General features: G+C 38.2%; 1 protein-coding gene across 4 annotated transcripts in view; it reads right to left on the reverse strand.

The window, feature by feature from the left end:
* Positions 1–2,340: 2,340 nt before the first annotated feature.
* The window catches only part of CLOCK (clock circadian regulator), a 64,176-nt gene continuing 50,607 nt past the window's right edge, over positions 2,341–15,909 (reverse strand). For 2 of the 4 annotated variants that reach the window (XM_021530365.3, XM_021530288.3), the window contains exons 19-24: positions 15,095–15,184; positions 12,677–12,835; positions 11,277–11,483; positions 10,018–10,229; positions 9,453–9,729; positions 2,341–7,867 (exon numbers count right to left, since the gene is read on the reverse strand). In XM_021530365.3, coding sequence (XP_021386040.1) covers positions 7,691–7,867; positions 9,453–9,729; positions 10,018–10,229; positions 11,277–11,483; positions 12,677–12,835; positions 15,095–15,184 — 1,122 coding nt within the window. In that variant the 3' untranslated portion in view covers positions 2,341–7,690. The remainder of the gene's footprint in view (positions 7,868–9,452; positions 9,730–10,017; positions 10,230–11,276; positions 11,484–12,676; positions 12,836–15,094; positions 15,185–15,909) is intronic. The other 2 variants (XM_021530535.3, XM_021530448.3) reach the window with 2 other exon arrangements.

Genomic DNA, 15,909 nt, shown 5'->3' on the forward strand with positions numbered 1-15,909 from the left:
GGTTTGCTGCTGCTCTGTCTCAAAGTACCTGGATACTTGAGATACAAGCAATATAGAGTGTGTGGGCATTTATATATAATGTATTCAGCTGAAGCCTTGATTGCCACAATCCTATTTGCTTTCTTGTTATTTTGTAGCTGGAGAATGTGAAATGGGTAACTGTCCACTGGAGGTTTCCATCCATCCTGCAGCTCTCCCTGCTGGGTGAGATGCAGCTGATTGCAGCTGCTGCCAAAGGAACCTCAAAAGAAACATCTAAAGAAGGAATTTTTAGCTCTGACTGCACACTGCACAAGCAGAGGCTTGTGAGTGCACACTGCCAGCAATTCCTCACTTCCACACACAAGAGAAATGGAGATGATGGTCAGTTCTACTGGGATGGAAAATTCTCACATCAACTGAGATGTTTACAATGAGAAAAGCTTGTGATTGCTATTTTCAAAGGTGCCTATTCCCAATCCTTAGATAAAGCCTGTCTTATTACTCTGTATATGGCAAAGTGCAATAAGCCAAGACCAAAGTAAACTAATCTTCCATCCTGCCAGGACAAAGTTTTTCAAAGGAAACCTGTGGAACCAAAGTACAGGACCACATTGCCAGCAAGCCTACTCTTCCTAAGGTAATGCCAGCAGGTGTGTGTGTGCTGGGCTGGTGCCTGGGCTTGCTCTTTTAAGATCTGTGAGTCAGACACCAAGCTGGAAAACCTGGAAGTGAGAGAGGGGCTGTGTTCCCTAAGCACTGCAAGACGCAGCCTGCTGCCGTATAGGCTGTCCCTCACCTCAGCTGCCCCTCCTGCTCAGGCTGGCTCTGCAACACTGCCACTGGATTTATGTGAGTGGTTTTGTTTCTAGAAAGAGGTTGGTAGTTCAGTGTTTGTACTGCCATGTTTGTCCCAGATACTGTGTATTTAAAAAACAAAATCAGATCTTAAACCAAGAGGATCAGACTGTTTCATCCTAATATAATCTGAGTTATTATTAATTTCCAGAGCCATGGAAATAATGACATAATGGCACTTGCTGTACTGACGTGGCATTTTTCCAGACATGACCTTGTATGGTCCCTGAAGTCAGCACCCTTGGGAAGTTACAGCTACAGGCTTCTGCTAATGGAGATGCAGGGTCATTTCTGTAGCATTTCCTATTGACGTGGGCACTAAGATAGCTCTATGTTTCTTTGGGATTACTTCCTTTTCCTTCCCAAGGGAGAAGGTACTTGTAAAGGGTCTGACAGTGATAGAGATTATGCTACTAAGAATGCTAGTAATGCTCTTGCTATTTTATGGTGCCCTCAAAGAGCTGAAATCTGGAATTTATATCACTAGTGCCTGAGAGTCAGAAGTGCAACTAACCTTTGGATTGCTAATCTTTACAAGTACTTAATAGCTTCATTTTCTTATAAACATGGGTTTTGTTTTCAAGCTTGCATGACAGCAAAATACCACTTAACAGGATTGCTTCAGGTGTGGCAAAGTTGTAATTACCACTCTTCACCACCGTAAGTTTATAGAAAAATGTACTGCTCTTTCCAAAGTTTAAGAAAATTGACAATATTGCTTGCTACATTCTCTCAGTCTTATCATTGATGGGTGGTGACAGTTCTTAACTACAGCTACAGCACTTCTACAGCTGATTTTGTTTCACTCCTGGGGCATAGGGCCCTCATGCAATATAGAAGTAATATACAGCTTGCACAAGTTATTATATAATTCTCAAAGGCAAAAGATCAGTATCTTCCTCTGGACATCCAGTGTGATATTACAGAAAAACTGCAGACTGGAAAAATGGCTAAGTGTATTTATCGTTTTCTCCAGGCATTCAGTTTCAATTACACAATTCTCCTACCACCCTCCTTTCCCTGAACATTTAATTCATTTGGAATTATTAATGTTTACACTTTGATGAGTTAAAAGAGGGTCAAACCACCCTGACAGGTTACATACTATCACACAGCTCTTCTAGGCAGGAGCAACATGCTCTCAACAAGTTGTGCTTGCAGCTAAATGCAAGTCTCTGCTTCCTTGCTCAGTGGCACAGCCAACATTTCAGACCATCTCTACTCCTTTTAAAATACAGTTCTTTGATATTTCACCATCAGAAGAAATAGCCTGGGAGGGGAGTGGCACCAATTTAAAGAGAGGGGTGTTTTGCCCATGACAGAAAATGAGAGGAGGGCTCTGCCCAACCAAACGTGCTGCAGTGCTGCTCCATCCTTTGGCAAGAACAGGAACTGTAGACATTAAGGCATGAAAGCAATTTTAAGTCGTGCACACTAAATCACGTGCTGTGTAAGTAAATTCCAAGGCAGTAATGTAAATACACAAATCAGAGGTCTCTAGCCTTTAGAGTGGGGCATCAGTTTATAAAGAGATACAGAGAGAAGACAAGGAAAAAATACAGTATGCATTTTTACTGAAATCTCACAAGTCATTTGTCTGGGTAGGGGAGAGAAGATAAAAGTGATATCAAGCAACTTCTCACAAGTCAGTTCTGTGGGTGGGGGAGAGAGAGTGCCTTTGGTACAGTCGTGGGAAGGGTAAGAGCGCTTCACTGTGAAACTTGGATAAAACTGACATCAAGCAACTCAGAAAAAAACCTCTAGAACCTTAGAAGCTACAGAAAGCAAAATTTTAAATGAGTTACATTTATTCAGTTAAAAAATTGACAGTTAGTAATGGTCACATGAACACCAGGGAACTGTATCTACATTTCCTGACGTCAATATGAACGGCACTAGGGTTTTTCTGTTTGTTTTCTTTTACGTATATAAATCTAATGCCAGTTAAAAAAATACAAAACAAAACTGAAACCCAAGACACTGTGAAATCAACACTGCTTAAAAACTTAAAATTCAATCTGATATATTTGAAAATAAATATCTTTTACCTTTCTTGTTAGAAAAAGACAGCTCACCAACTGCTTTCAAAGCAGTTACATCTTTAAGACCATTCCCAAAAGTGTTTCATAAATAATTACCCATTGATTGATTGTCTATTAATGCAGCATCTCTCAGTCATAGCTGGGGTCTCTGTTATTAGGCCATAAAATATTTTTTTCAGACACAGTGTTTTGTTCCCCCCTCTCCTTTTTATTTAGGCATACGTTCTTTGAATATAGCGTATCATGCTGGCAAAATTCATGCAGATGGCATAGCATGAAGTATCGCAGAGTTTAAAATCACCTGTTTAAAAAAGACAAAAAAAGAAAAATATAAGGAATGTAGTGTTAAAAATGATGGTAGTGAAAAAGCAACTACCCAGTCTCATGGACAACCAAGACAATTTCAAATGTTCTCTCACAGTTGTCTCATCTACTATGATTTGTTTAAATATGTCTTTTTTAATCCAAATTAATTTCATTCTCTTCAATTTTTTCCACCAGGGATAAGTAAAAAAATAAAAGGTTAATTATTAAAAGTAGTCTCTTTTCCCTTTTAATCAAAATAACCATTTTCCAGCCCTCTGACTGTACATCTAATTTTAATAATTATTTCAAATAGAGAAGCTTATGAATCTGACACATTTGACATCTCCTGATGCCGTGACATTTAAAACACTCATAACAATACCTGGGTTAAATCTCTGAAAATATAAATGATTCTTGAATCAACTTTAACATTTGAAAAAGGCCACATCTTTAAACCTTCAGAACATTTTCACACAATTTATAATCCTAAGGGACACTTAGAATTATTGAGCAGGCAAATTAGCCTCCAGATGATTCTCTCTCATAGGCAACTGTGCAACTTAAAAAGCCTCCTTCCAAGGAAGCTATCATCTGTAATCCCTTCCCCTGGCCATATAAAACACAAAGGCAACCAGTTTTAGAAGCCTTTTTAATCCTGCACTTTAAACCTCAAAGGATCACCACAAAAAAGAAACATTTTCCAGAAATGTCTCGACAGTTTTATGTGTTATTCCTTGATGCGCCCCCTTTTTAACAGTTTCACTGACTAAAGAAATAAACTGTTTTTCAAATAGTCTTTTCAGTAAAGTGCTTGTTATTACTTTAAAAAAAAAAAAAAACAAAAAAAAAACAAAAAAACCCCAAAACAAACCAACCAAAAAGAGAAAGTGCTATTTAAGTCTTAAGATAATTTCTTTTTCCTGTGAAAAACTGCCTGATATATCTTTACTTTATTCATTTTTACATAAAGCTCAAATGAAACCTATTTCTTGTAAGGATGCTGGGTTACTAATTTTGGTGTTTGGCAGTAGGCAAGATGCCCACAGAAGGTGGTGACACACTGGAACTGTAGTGCAGAAGGTAAACCTTCTAGATGAAGTGGAAGGCATATGGAGAGCTCCTACTAGAATCCTTTCATATTTATATACAAATATAATATATATTAAATATAATATAAAAATAGCTATAATCTCTTTTCTCTCTGAAGTTATCGCAGACACTTTTCTTCAAAGCCTCACCCATTGCAGACAATGTCTGTCTCCTAAACTCTGTGCAAATGCCGTCTTCTTCACTCCATTATGTATCACCAGCCTGTTTCTTCACAAATACAATCCTCCCCTTAACAGACCCCTTCCCTTCTGTCAGAGTCATTCTGCAACATTTCTGCTCCAGAATCTGCAGCATCATTGCATTCATTGTCGTGCTATTTATCAGGATGTTGCAAGTAAGTCTGTAGTAAATGAGTCAGGCAGAAGCAAAAGGCTGATTAAGAAAGAGGCAACAGCCTGGTCCTCTTCTCAATAAAACTCAAGGACAGTTCAGCAATTAATTCAACAACAGGGGAAACTCCAGACCTGTTAAATATACACTTTTTAGTCACTACCTGTGAACAAAGCATCTCCATACTTGCACACAATCTGGATTAAGTTCTACACACTTGCCTTTGTAAAGTTTGCCTGATTCACATCAGGAATTCTTCAAATGTGTGCTGTATTTTTCCAGTTCCTTAGAATTTCCCCATCTTCTACTAGCTGGTAGTTCTGTAATTGAATGACCTCTCTCTGAGGCTACAAAGCATATGTTTCTCTATTCTCTTTCGCAGCCACGCTATCCCATCATCTAATTCCTCTCTCCTTAGTTTAGCCTTTTTACTGACAGACTTATTGCAACACACCAGAGTATCTGGAGGGGGGAGAATGGGAAGTTGAAATTTTTTTATATAAAAAGCTGCATCATTAATTGTCTGGCTGGTATCTCTAATTTCTGTAATTCTCAGTATAATAGCTTAATACACCTATTTTATCACTATTCAATAGTTCTAACTATTAAAGCTCTCCCAGTTTTCTTTTTTAGCACTATATTTTTATTGTAATTGGTTAAAGAAATTTGTATCTAACCTATTTTCCATTAGGCAAAGAAGTGATAGCACAGACCTCTAGTCAATGCAGCTTCATATAGAAACAGGTGGAATGGAGTGGTAGGGATAGCATAGCAAGGCAGGATTTCTTTACATAGAAAGTTACAGAAACAGGTCTCTGACAATTATCCCAGTCTGAAGAATGCCAGAAATCCCTTTAAAGAAGGGAATGTGTTCCTTGCTATGTTTGGTATTGGCATCTGTTCCTTGCTCCAGGTTGCAACTGGCTTCTTGGAGCAGAGAGCAATCAGATTCTCTTTGGTACTGTGTTTCTCACACTCTCCTTCCTTGTTCACTGCTTGGCTTTTTGGTGCCAAGCACTTGCTTTATGACTGGGGAATAACAAAGGTCTAATGCTGGGACATGTGCAGAGGCAAAGGCTGGCCCCAAAACGTAACCAACAGCATCAAAGGCTTGGCTAAACTGGTATTACCTCCTGTGGGTTTGGTTCATCCAGTAGTACAATCAAACTGTTCCACAGTACAAAACAGACCATCACCATTTCATTACATTCATTCAACTCCTCCATAGTATTCAAGATTAATCCAGCTTTCTCTCCCTAGCACTAGTTTTAACTGCTTTTACTGTTTTGTTTCTAATTAATTATCAGATCTATCAGCATTTATTAATTTTCCTCTGAATTTCTGGTTTCCACAAACTAGTACCTTAAAAATCTACCAACGTTTACTTAAATAGCACATATCTGTTGGAACTTTTTATTTTCTTTATAAAGTGAAGTTGCCTTCTGAAGTCTTAGTTCAGTGATAGCTCTTAAATCAATAGCTGGTAGTGTTAAATGCAATCATGATCTCCCCCAAAACACACTTTAAATGCTTCCAAAAATGATTTTTTAAAAAAATCAGCTTATTATTCTACCTTCTGCAAAAGGAGTCCTGTCTTTTAAGGTTTACTTTTTTTTTTTTTTAAACTAGTATTACCTTAAAGATCTGAGATTGTTGAGACTCCTGTATTTCTGGCTACTGTCTGAGGGGGAGTACCAGTCAAAAATATTCATGGTCTCAACTCAGACCACTTTTAAAATTAACACAATACAGAAATATCTATGAAGTAGATACACAGGATTGGTTGACAATGTGCTAAGACTTCAAAATTGAAAATGGTTACAGATTCAAGACATTGTAATTCAAGATGTTCAACGTTATCACCTGAATTAAAATCAAGGCACTATGGGTTTTGTTGTTGTTGTTAAAATGACCCTGAATTAGTTCTGACTAATTTTTGAAGGAGAATAAAAAGATTCCAACATGGTTTAACAAGTTACAATTCTCACCACAGAGAAAGTGGTTAAAAAGTGCCCAAAAGGTTATTAAATGTAAATATATTTTTGTGCAAATTACTCCTATAACTGAAACATTCTTGAAAATTACTGTCATTTTTTTTAAACCTTTTACATAAATATTTCCAACTATGAACTATATCAAAAGATAGCTTTGGGGAATAAAATTCCAAACCATCCGCAAGAAAGCAGTGCAAATTCCTATTTTTCAAATAAAATGATGAATTCATTATGAAATGATGGATGATATTTATGAATCTGAATGTCCTGAACCCTGATGCATGATCACCAGTTCAAACAGCTTCATCAATAATTTAACTTCAAGCAGTCAACTAACCAACACACTATACCTCACCAAACAGACCTGACATCACAGACAAAGCACAAACAAGAGACTTGTGCCCACATTAAAGGTGAAAATAATGATGCATCATGTTGTAAACAAAAGGGTAGAACAGAAGAAAACATTAGTCTGAGTATGGCGTGAGAATTTAGGGAAACATATTCAAACCTACAAATAACAGATTACATTTTCATGCATCATATAAAATATTTTGCTCTTTCTCCTTTTATGCAGACATATACACAATATTTTACAGCATCTGTACAACAGAGAACTGGATTTCACACAACATTTTCAAAATATTTACTGTCCTGTAATCATCTGAAAAAAAATTAGATGGTTTTTGGACTATATTTCTGGCATTTTTTCCTGCTAATTCAAAACAATTGCTCCATGTCCATTTTAATACTTTAAAAATGTACAGGGTTGATAAAAATACCAATATTTTCAGCATTACTCTCTTTTCAGTCACATTTGGAGATTTCACCTGGACAAATTACAACATGGCAGCAAATCCTTTAGAACACAGAAACCGGGGCAACGCTCAAAGTTGGCCATGTCCCCATCATCATCTTGTGGCTTTCCTTAACAGATTCCAGAAGTTAGAAGTAGATCTCAAAGCCATGGTGCTTAGAAAGCCTTCCTACTGTTACCTCTGTAGCTTCAGTGCAACTGTTTGTGAGGCAGCCCCTCCTGGCAGTTTGCTTCAAAAAGAGGCAGCGCCCACACTACTGTGGCTGAACTTTGGAGGGATCAGTCATCTTGTCAGTTCTGTGTCGTGACAGCTGCTGCTGCTGAGACTGATGTTGCTGGTGGTGGGACTGAGTGAAAGTGCTTTGTTGTAGTGGGAAAGCAGCAGAGAGAATAAGCTGAGCCGACTGATTCCCATGAAGTAACCTGGATGTCTAAAACACAAAAATAGAAAAATATTATTTTTCCTATTGCACTGGGAAACATGGGGCTAGGTGCTTTTTACCTTTTTTTTTACCTTTTTTTTTTTTTTTTTTTTAACATAAGGGTTCAATCAAAATAAGCTTCAGATTAAGCCAGCAAACAATGGAAGAATTTGTTCATACTAATACATTTAACCAGCGCATCTGAACAGTTAATAAAGCAGCTGTAATTTGGTCTTTGGAATTTCTGCGGTGATAGTAGGAATATATGGCAATTTGTCTTCACCACAAAAGCATAGCAGGGCGTAAAGAATCTATTTGAGTAAGTGTAGGTAGCTGTCCTTGCAGTCAAATGAAAAAATAGTACATGATTTGGCACAGATTACATTTAATTGCCACAGACAGAATGCACAGTCAAAGAAAATGGTGCATTTGCAGACCCAAACATCCCCTTTGAAGGAGACTTATTACTACAGGAAATGGCACTTAGTTTTAACAGTATTCTTCTTAGAATACAAAAAAAATTAAAAAATTACTGAATAAAAATAATGAAGCATGGGTACAAATGCACTAGGACATCTCAATCCTGAAATGTTCTGAAGCAGAGAGAAAGTACATCAACTGCTCCACCTACACAATCAGACTGTAAGATGCCCTAGTGAACAGAAGCAGAAAAGGTACTTTTGTCCTTTTTAAAGAGTATTTGCTTCACTTCTAATTCTAGCACTTCAGTAGTTTGTATTAAAAATACTGGACTTTTGCCTAGACCAAAATTCCAGAGTAGGAACAGACCTTTTGAGATCTTTATACTTCACATATCTGTTTCATCACAAGTCAAAATTGTATAAACTTTTAAATTTAGAAACAGAAATACAGACACTACCAACCTGCTAAACAGCCTCTCCAGTGTTCTAGCCACCACTTCATCTCCTTCACTGACTCCAGATGCTAGGTGACCCATGTTCCAGCAATCAATTGGAATCAACAAATGGCAACAGATTTCCTCATCAATTTCTTCTACCTTCTGTTTCTTTTAGAGATTTCCTATTTCTAAACTCCTTGGGTTTGTCTTCCTTCTGTTTTGATTCAATCTCTCTTCTTTCTCCACAAAAACAAGGTTCTTCCCTACTCTCTGCTTACAAAGTTACTTGCTGCTCAGCCTCCCCTGTAGCCTAGACAGAATTTCATGCCTCACATTATTGGGAAATGTCTTGCTTTGGGCTGTGTGCTACTATCCAACTATGACAGACCAACTATCATCTCTCATACCTTACTTTACATGTTAGTAAAGTTAATGAAAGAAAATGTAAGCTGTTCTAAAGCAAACATCTGGTTTTTCACCCCCCAGCCAATTAAGAGCAGCAATTCAAAGGGAAAAAGATGTAAAAACACAGGACAAGGCATGGAGTACCACTGCAGGAAAGACCACTTCTCCTTTAAGTAATAGGATCTTAGAGAACAGCTACAGAATAAACTTACCTCATGCACTGGGCTTATTTTAAGTGCTTTGTTTTCAGGTAAAGCACCCCTGGATAAACTAGCAATGCTGAAAGTGCCAGGACTTGGGAAAATTTGTAGACAGCTCTACATTCATTACCTGTAGGAACTGCTGGGGGTGCTGGGTCAGCTGTGACTGAGCTGGTTGTTGCACTGTGGTGAGCTGCTGCTGATGGTCCTGCTGACTTTGCTGCTGTTGCTGCTGCTGCTGCTGCTGTTGTGTTATTGACAAAGTCTGTGTCTGCTGCTGTTGGGCAGCAAAAGTGGGATAAGCTGTCACCACCTGTCCCATAAACATAGTACTTGGTACCATTACCGCTCCACATGCTACTGGGGCTGTGACAAGTTTTGTTACAAGTTGCTGACCTTGAGAAAATCTGTTAATAGAAAAAGATATTTTGAGTCCCTTCAGGAAAACAAAATATATGAAGCATCACATACACTTAAGAAAGGCAGATTTCTCAAAGCCATATTTTGCTGTAACAACATAGGTTTTGATAAGCCTGCAAACATGTTACTTTGGGCAGTTTAATTTCAAGGGCTGCATCCATACGGTTGAAACACGAATCACACAATCTCTTTAATGCTAAGTTCCTTTCGTATATGGTACAGCTGCATAAGCATACCATTATAAAAAGTCATCTTAAATATAGGTCTTGATTTACCTGATTTGTCTGTCCTGTGTAAAAGTGGTTACTGCAGCAGCCTGTTGTTGGTTGTTGGTCTGTGGTAAGCTAGAGGGAACCTGCACCACATTTCCTGCTGTTGGCTGAGAAATCACCATAGTGTTGTACAAAGGTGCTGACACTGTGTTCTGTGACTGACTGGCAAGAGAAGACTGTTGATTGTGTCCACTAAGTACATTTTGTTGATTATGCTGAAAAGAAATTTTGAGATAGTAAGTTGAAAATAGCCAGGGGTACTACAGCTGTTCTCCTCACTGTCACTGCCCATACTTCAAACTATCAAGTTTTTTTCTATTCAAATCAATTCTTAATTCAAAGTATACAGGTATTTCTACTGACTGGGGACTTAAAGAGTGAGACAGGACCTCAGACATCTGAATCTCTTATATTAACTTCTTTTCCTGTTCAGGTTATTTTTTTCCCCTGAATTTTTCAGCTACTTGCATACTCTTTATTCAGAATTATAATTTTACTCCTTTCGCATCTCTGTGCCCAACTTGGACTAAACTGTGCACATAATATCAAGAATTTCTTACTTGAAAGTTTGGAACTAGCCTACTGCTGAGATGGTAAAATGCATCACTAGAGTCTGCCTCTTCACAAATCTCAAAAGGAAGTACAGAATGTGGAAAAGGGTACAGAGGAGGGTGGCCACAGAAATCAGATGTATACAGAGTCTCCATACACATAATGGTCAAACACATTAGAAATGTTTATCATGTAGAAACAGCTTCTGTGGGGATACATGCTGTTGAGTGTTATGCCTCTGCTAAATTGTTACGGTTAAGTTAATGGAATAAGTTAAGAGCTGTTTCTTCATTATATTGTTAGTTTTAATGTATAAGTTGAGTGCTGTTAAGCTTTTAGGCCATGTTCCTTTTTATCTTTGCCCTTGCTGTCCTTTGTCACATGCACTGAAACACACACACATTCCCCTAGATAGGTCTCAGCTCACTTCTGTTTTGATTGCATGGATTTTGTTTGGTTTTGTTGCTGCTTGTTTTTTCCTTATTGTGCCTTAACTGCCCTGTAAATAGTAGAGTGAATCTTGCCAACAAACTTTGTCGTGCTGCCACTTAATATTAAATCAGGCTTTTGATTATACCCTTGACAATGATTTTTTAAGCAATCTCAAACACTCATTCATAACAGGGGGATGGATGTCAGGGAAGCTGTTGTCTTTCAGCTGTGGTTTTGAGCAAATATAGTACCCAGTAAAATCAATAATAGAATTTTACCTGTGTTGCAGTACTCTGCAAAGGCTGCTGCTGTATCATGTGTGGAGTATTTATATGGCCTGTGTTCATCCCACTTTGAGTCTGATTAGTCTGAACAACTTGACCTTGCATGTTTATTGGCGTAAGCTGCTGAACAGTTGAAGAATTTCCAGAAGGAAGCTGCACAGAACCAAAGTTGAGTCCAGAAGCTGACTGCTGCAAGAACATCTTAAAAAATTCCACAAGTTATACGGTCAGTATTCAGACTCAACTTTATCTGGTAAGAATCAGAATCCTGATTTCCACAGTTCTAAGCATTAACATTCACTATTGGTTCTTAAAAGGCACTATTTAGAGACTAACCAGTAATGCAGTCTACAACTATCTAAAGACAAAACATATTTGAGATGACACTTATTTTTGTAGGACCTTCCTCAGTAACACTAAATCAGAAGATCTCTGAATTACTAGATCCAGGCATAGCACCAAGAATGTGATCTTCCCTGACAATCAGGAGATCATAATGACTATAACTGACCTTTTCAACACTGTTGTAATAAACATATTCAGCACAAAAATATTAAGTTCTTCACAAGAAGTTACGCCCAAGCCTACAATAAGGCAGAATGTGCATCACTGAAGTTTTTTTTCTAGTTTTCACATTCCTGAACAACTGTATGGAAAGGAGAGCTGTGAATCTCTCCTTTTGAGACATGGATAAGGCACCCAACTGCTGGCATCTTTACACGAAATATCACACAACACTGAAAATGGCACATGCCAAAAACTCCTACTCTTCCAACAGAATTTAAGCAACATACTCAATACTTCCAGAAGTATTTTTTCTATTCTTTAGTCACAATCCAGACTGAAAATATTAAATTACCTCCTTAAAATGTTTCTTAGTTTGAGGTGATCAGGTTTTTTTTGTCTTTTAACTAGAAAAACCCAATAGGGTAATGCACCCTCTAGACATCCTGTCTTTCTGGCTCACTAACTCCTTCAAGTTTACCATGCAAAGTAGAGCCATTCAGCCTGATAGGACAGTTTAAGAAACAAAGAAGCATGGATTTAACATCTTCAGGGCTAAAAGATCTGCTAAAAACAGATCCTGCAATTTAATATTCTAATGGCTGCAAAACTTTGCAAGAATTAACAACCACTCCATCCTTTTACATTTAATTAGGTTAAGTTATAAGTTAGGCTTGGCCTGCTCAACACTGGGGCATTTTCAGATACATTCCAAAGCAAAACAGCAGCTGGAACAGCAGCTTCAGATACTATGGATTTTAGACATATTAGGCCCAGGTGGCAACTGACAGGGAATATGGAAGATCATGTTGTGCAATTAGGTGTCCAAGACACATTTCAGATGCTGGAATTCTCTAGAGATGAAACCTATAAGTGATAGATGAACTCACCTGGAGTCCTTGACCATGAACAATTTGAAGCTGCTCTTGAATCTTACGCAACTCTTCCTGCTGCCGATGAATATTTGCCTCTATCATGCGTGTTCTTTGTTCTAGCTGGTCCTTTAGGTGCTGCATAGCTCCCAATTGAGCTGAAAACTGAAACACAGGCTGTAGTGCAACGAATAAATTAAAAGCTGAGCAAAAATTACATTTTATTCAACAGAGGTAAGTACAGTCCTCTGTCACTGTCAAGGCAGGATGGGAATGAATAGACTCTGACTCAGAAGGCTGCTGGGAGTAAAACTCCGATTTATTTAAAGTACACTGCTCTTTTATACAGAGCTTTGCAAGGACCAAATCCATTGGTTCTGAAGTGAAAACAATCCACAGCATTGGTGCAGAGTGCTTGACGCACAGTGCTAGAACTTAACTATAAACAATGTGAAGAACAAGAGAGATAAAGAATTATTTACATTCTCTCCAGCTCTTTCCCAGGCCTCTGCCTGGCTAGAAACTCTCAGTTTCTTTCTTTGACTGAATCTGAGTCCCACAGTCCTCTACAGAGGCAAAGAAATCAAGCATTGCTCTTTAAGTTGCTAATAAACCATAATCTGAGGACCAATTCATGAGTATGAAAACATCACAGAATCAACATTTAATTGATGCATGAGAATTGGTGAACTAAATAAACTCCATAGCACAAGAAATTGACTGGTGTCCAAACCACAAGCACATTTATATGTGTGTGTAGCCTTAGTAATTTACATGGTACTATAGATGTTAAAGGTCTCTCATGTTAAAAATTATAATTGTGGCAGTTTAGAAAAAAAGATTCACCCAGAGCTAAAACATACAAATAACTTGGGAATACCTTAAGTCACAAAAAGGTGAAGGCTGAGCCCACAGAGAAACTATTTGCCACTTCTGTTCTTCCTCAGACATCTGCTATAGGCCCCAAGTCAGTATGACCTTTTGATACCTATATCCTGCTCTTACTACGCAGAAGCATTTCACAGATCAAGCAGCCTTGTGTTATAAGCATATGCCTGAAAGCTGCCAGCCGAGTTGATGGATTTTTAAATTCATGCCCTAAAATATTTTAGCTTTAACTGTTTTTATGTCTATCTTACTAATGCACAAGTTTGAAAACTATAGCCACACAAATAACAGGAAGAAAAAAACATAGCAAAAGTGTCAAATTACAGAATTTTCTCATTACAGTAGAATAATTTGGCACCAAAGGACTCAATTTCTAAATTAGAATTTACCATTATATTCAGAATACAGAAGCAGAGAATTGTTTATGATGAAAAAGACCTTCAAAATCATCAAGGATAGCCACTAACCTAGCACTGCCAAGTCCAACACTAAACCATGTCCCTAAATGCTACATCTACATGGCTTCTAAATACCCTCAGGGATGGTGACTCCACCAATTCCCTGGTCAGCCTGTGCCCACAACTTGAAGCCTGTTCCAATGACTGGCAACCCTTTCTGTAAAGAAATTTTTCCTCATATACCATCTAAACCTTTCCTGGTGCAACTTAAGACCATTTTCTCTCACTCTGTTCCTGTTACCTCAGAGAAGAGACCAACACTCACATGACTACAACCTCCTTTCCTTGGGTCTCCCCTGAGCCTCTTCTCCAGGCTAAATGAACCCAGCTCCCTCAGCCACTCCTTGTCTGATTCATATTCCAGACCCTTTCACCAGCTCCACTGCTCTTCTATGGACTTGCTCCAGCCCCTAAATGTCCTTCTTGCAGAGAGGGTCTTAAAACTGAACACTTGAGGTGCATCATCACCAGTGCTGAGCACAGGGGACAATCATTGTCCTGGTCCTGCTGGCCACACCATTGCTGACACAGGCCAGGGTGCCACTGGCCTTCTTGGCCACCTGGGCACTCACTGGTTCATGTTCAGCCCCTGTCACCATTAACCCCAGGCCCTTTACTGCTGGGCAACTTTCCAGCCACTCTTACCTCAGCCTGTAATGCTTCATGGGGTTGTTGTGACCCAAGGTTGGGACCTGACACTTGGACTTGTTGAACCTCAGCCTGTCAATCCAGCCTGTCCAGATCCCTCTGCAGAGCCTTCCTGCCCTCCAGCAGATCAACACTCTCACCCATCTGGGTGTCATCTGCAAACTCACTGATGGTGACCTCAATCCCTTTGTCCATATTATCAATAAATTTATTAAACTGGACTGGCCCTAGTACTGAGCCCTCTGGAATCCCAAATATTAGCTGTCAGGTGGATGTAACTCCATTCACCACCACTCTCCGGCCTGGCCATCCAAGCTGTTTTTCTCTCAGTGAACAGTGCATACACCCAAGCCAAGGGCGCACATTACTCCAGGAAAATGCTGTTCTCTAGGAAAATAAGTCTGTTTAAAAAATAATAAACAATAAATCTAGTTATCCATACCTGAGTCATTCCAGACTGGAGCTGTAAAGTTGCAGGCTGAGATATTGCTGGCTGTGTTACTGGTTGTCCAAGAGACTGTGAGCTTAAAGACTAGGATTAAAAAAAATTGTTCCATAATCATAAAAGAATCAACTTCATACTTGACATGAAGTATTTCTTTAAAGAGTCAAATTCAAAACAGCATCATATGAACATATACTAGAAACTAGTAAATTGTTTCCCAAAATATCTAAACTTAATTATTAGAGAATTAAGAAAACACAAGCAATTGATTATCTACATAATATAAACATAATTTTTCCACTGTTAAAAATATATACAAGCAGTAGGTATAAAACAGAAATTACAACTACAAGTATTTCAGAAGTCTTAATTTCAGTAAGTTTGGAAGCTAACACCTTTGATTTGTTCTTACACTAACGATTTTTAGAAATACATATTTTAATAAGCATTCTGTTTATGAAGTGAATGCATCAGTTCAACGTGAAAATGAGCACCAAGCACATGAGGTATGACAATTTCTTATACTACCAAGATTTCAGAAAGGGTATGGAAGATTCACTAATATTCTCAGTCATAAATTTGCGGTTCTCTATAGGGACACAAACATCATTACACTGGCAATTTTACATACATACATGCATACATACATATGTATACATGTGTGTGTGTGTGTGTGTGTTTGTAGATTAAAAATCCAGAATCACAGAAAGAAGTTCTGTGTGAGTGAAAGCAGAGATCCATTCATATTCTTTCAAATCCTAATGAAAAAACCTAAATACATATATGCTTAATTATTGTATTCCTATAAAATC

This window comes from Lonchura striata, chromosome 4 (assembly GCF_046129695.1).
Source record: "Lonchura striata isolate bLonStr1 chromosome 4, bLonStr1.mat, whole genome shotgun sequence".
NCBI lineage: Eukaryota > Metazoa > Chordata > Aves > Passeriformes > Estrildidae > Lonchura > Lonchura striata.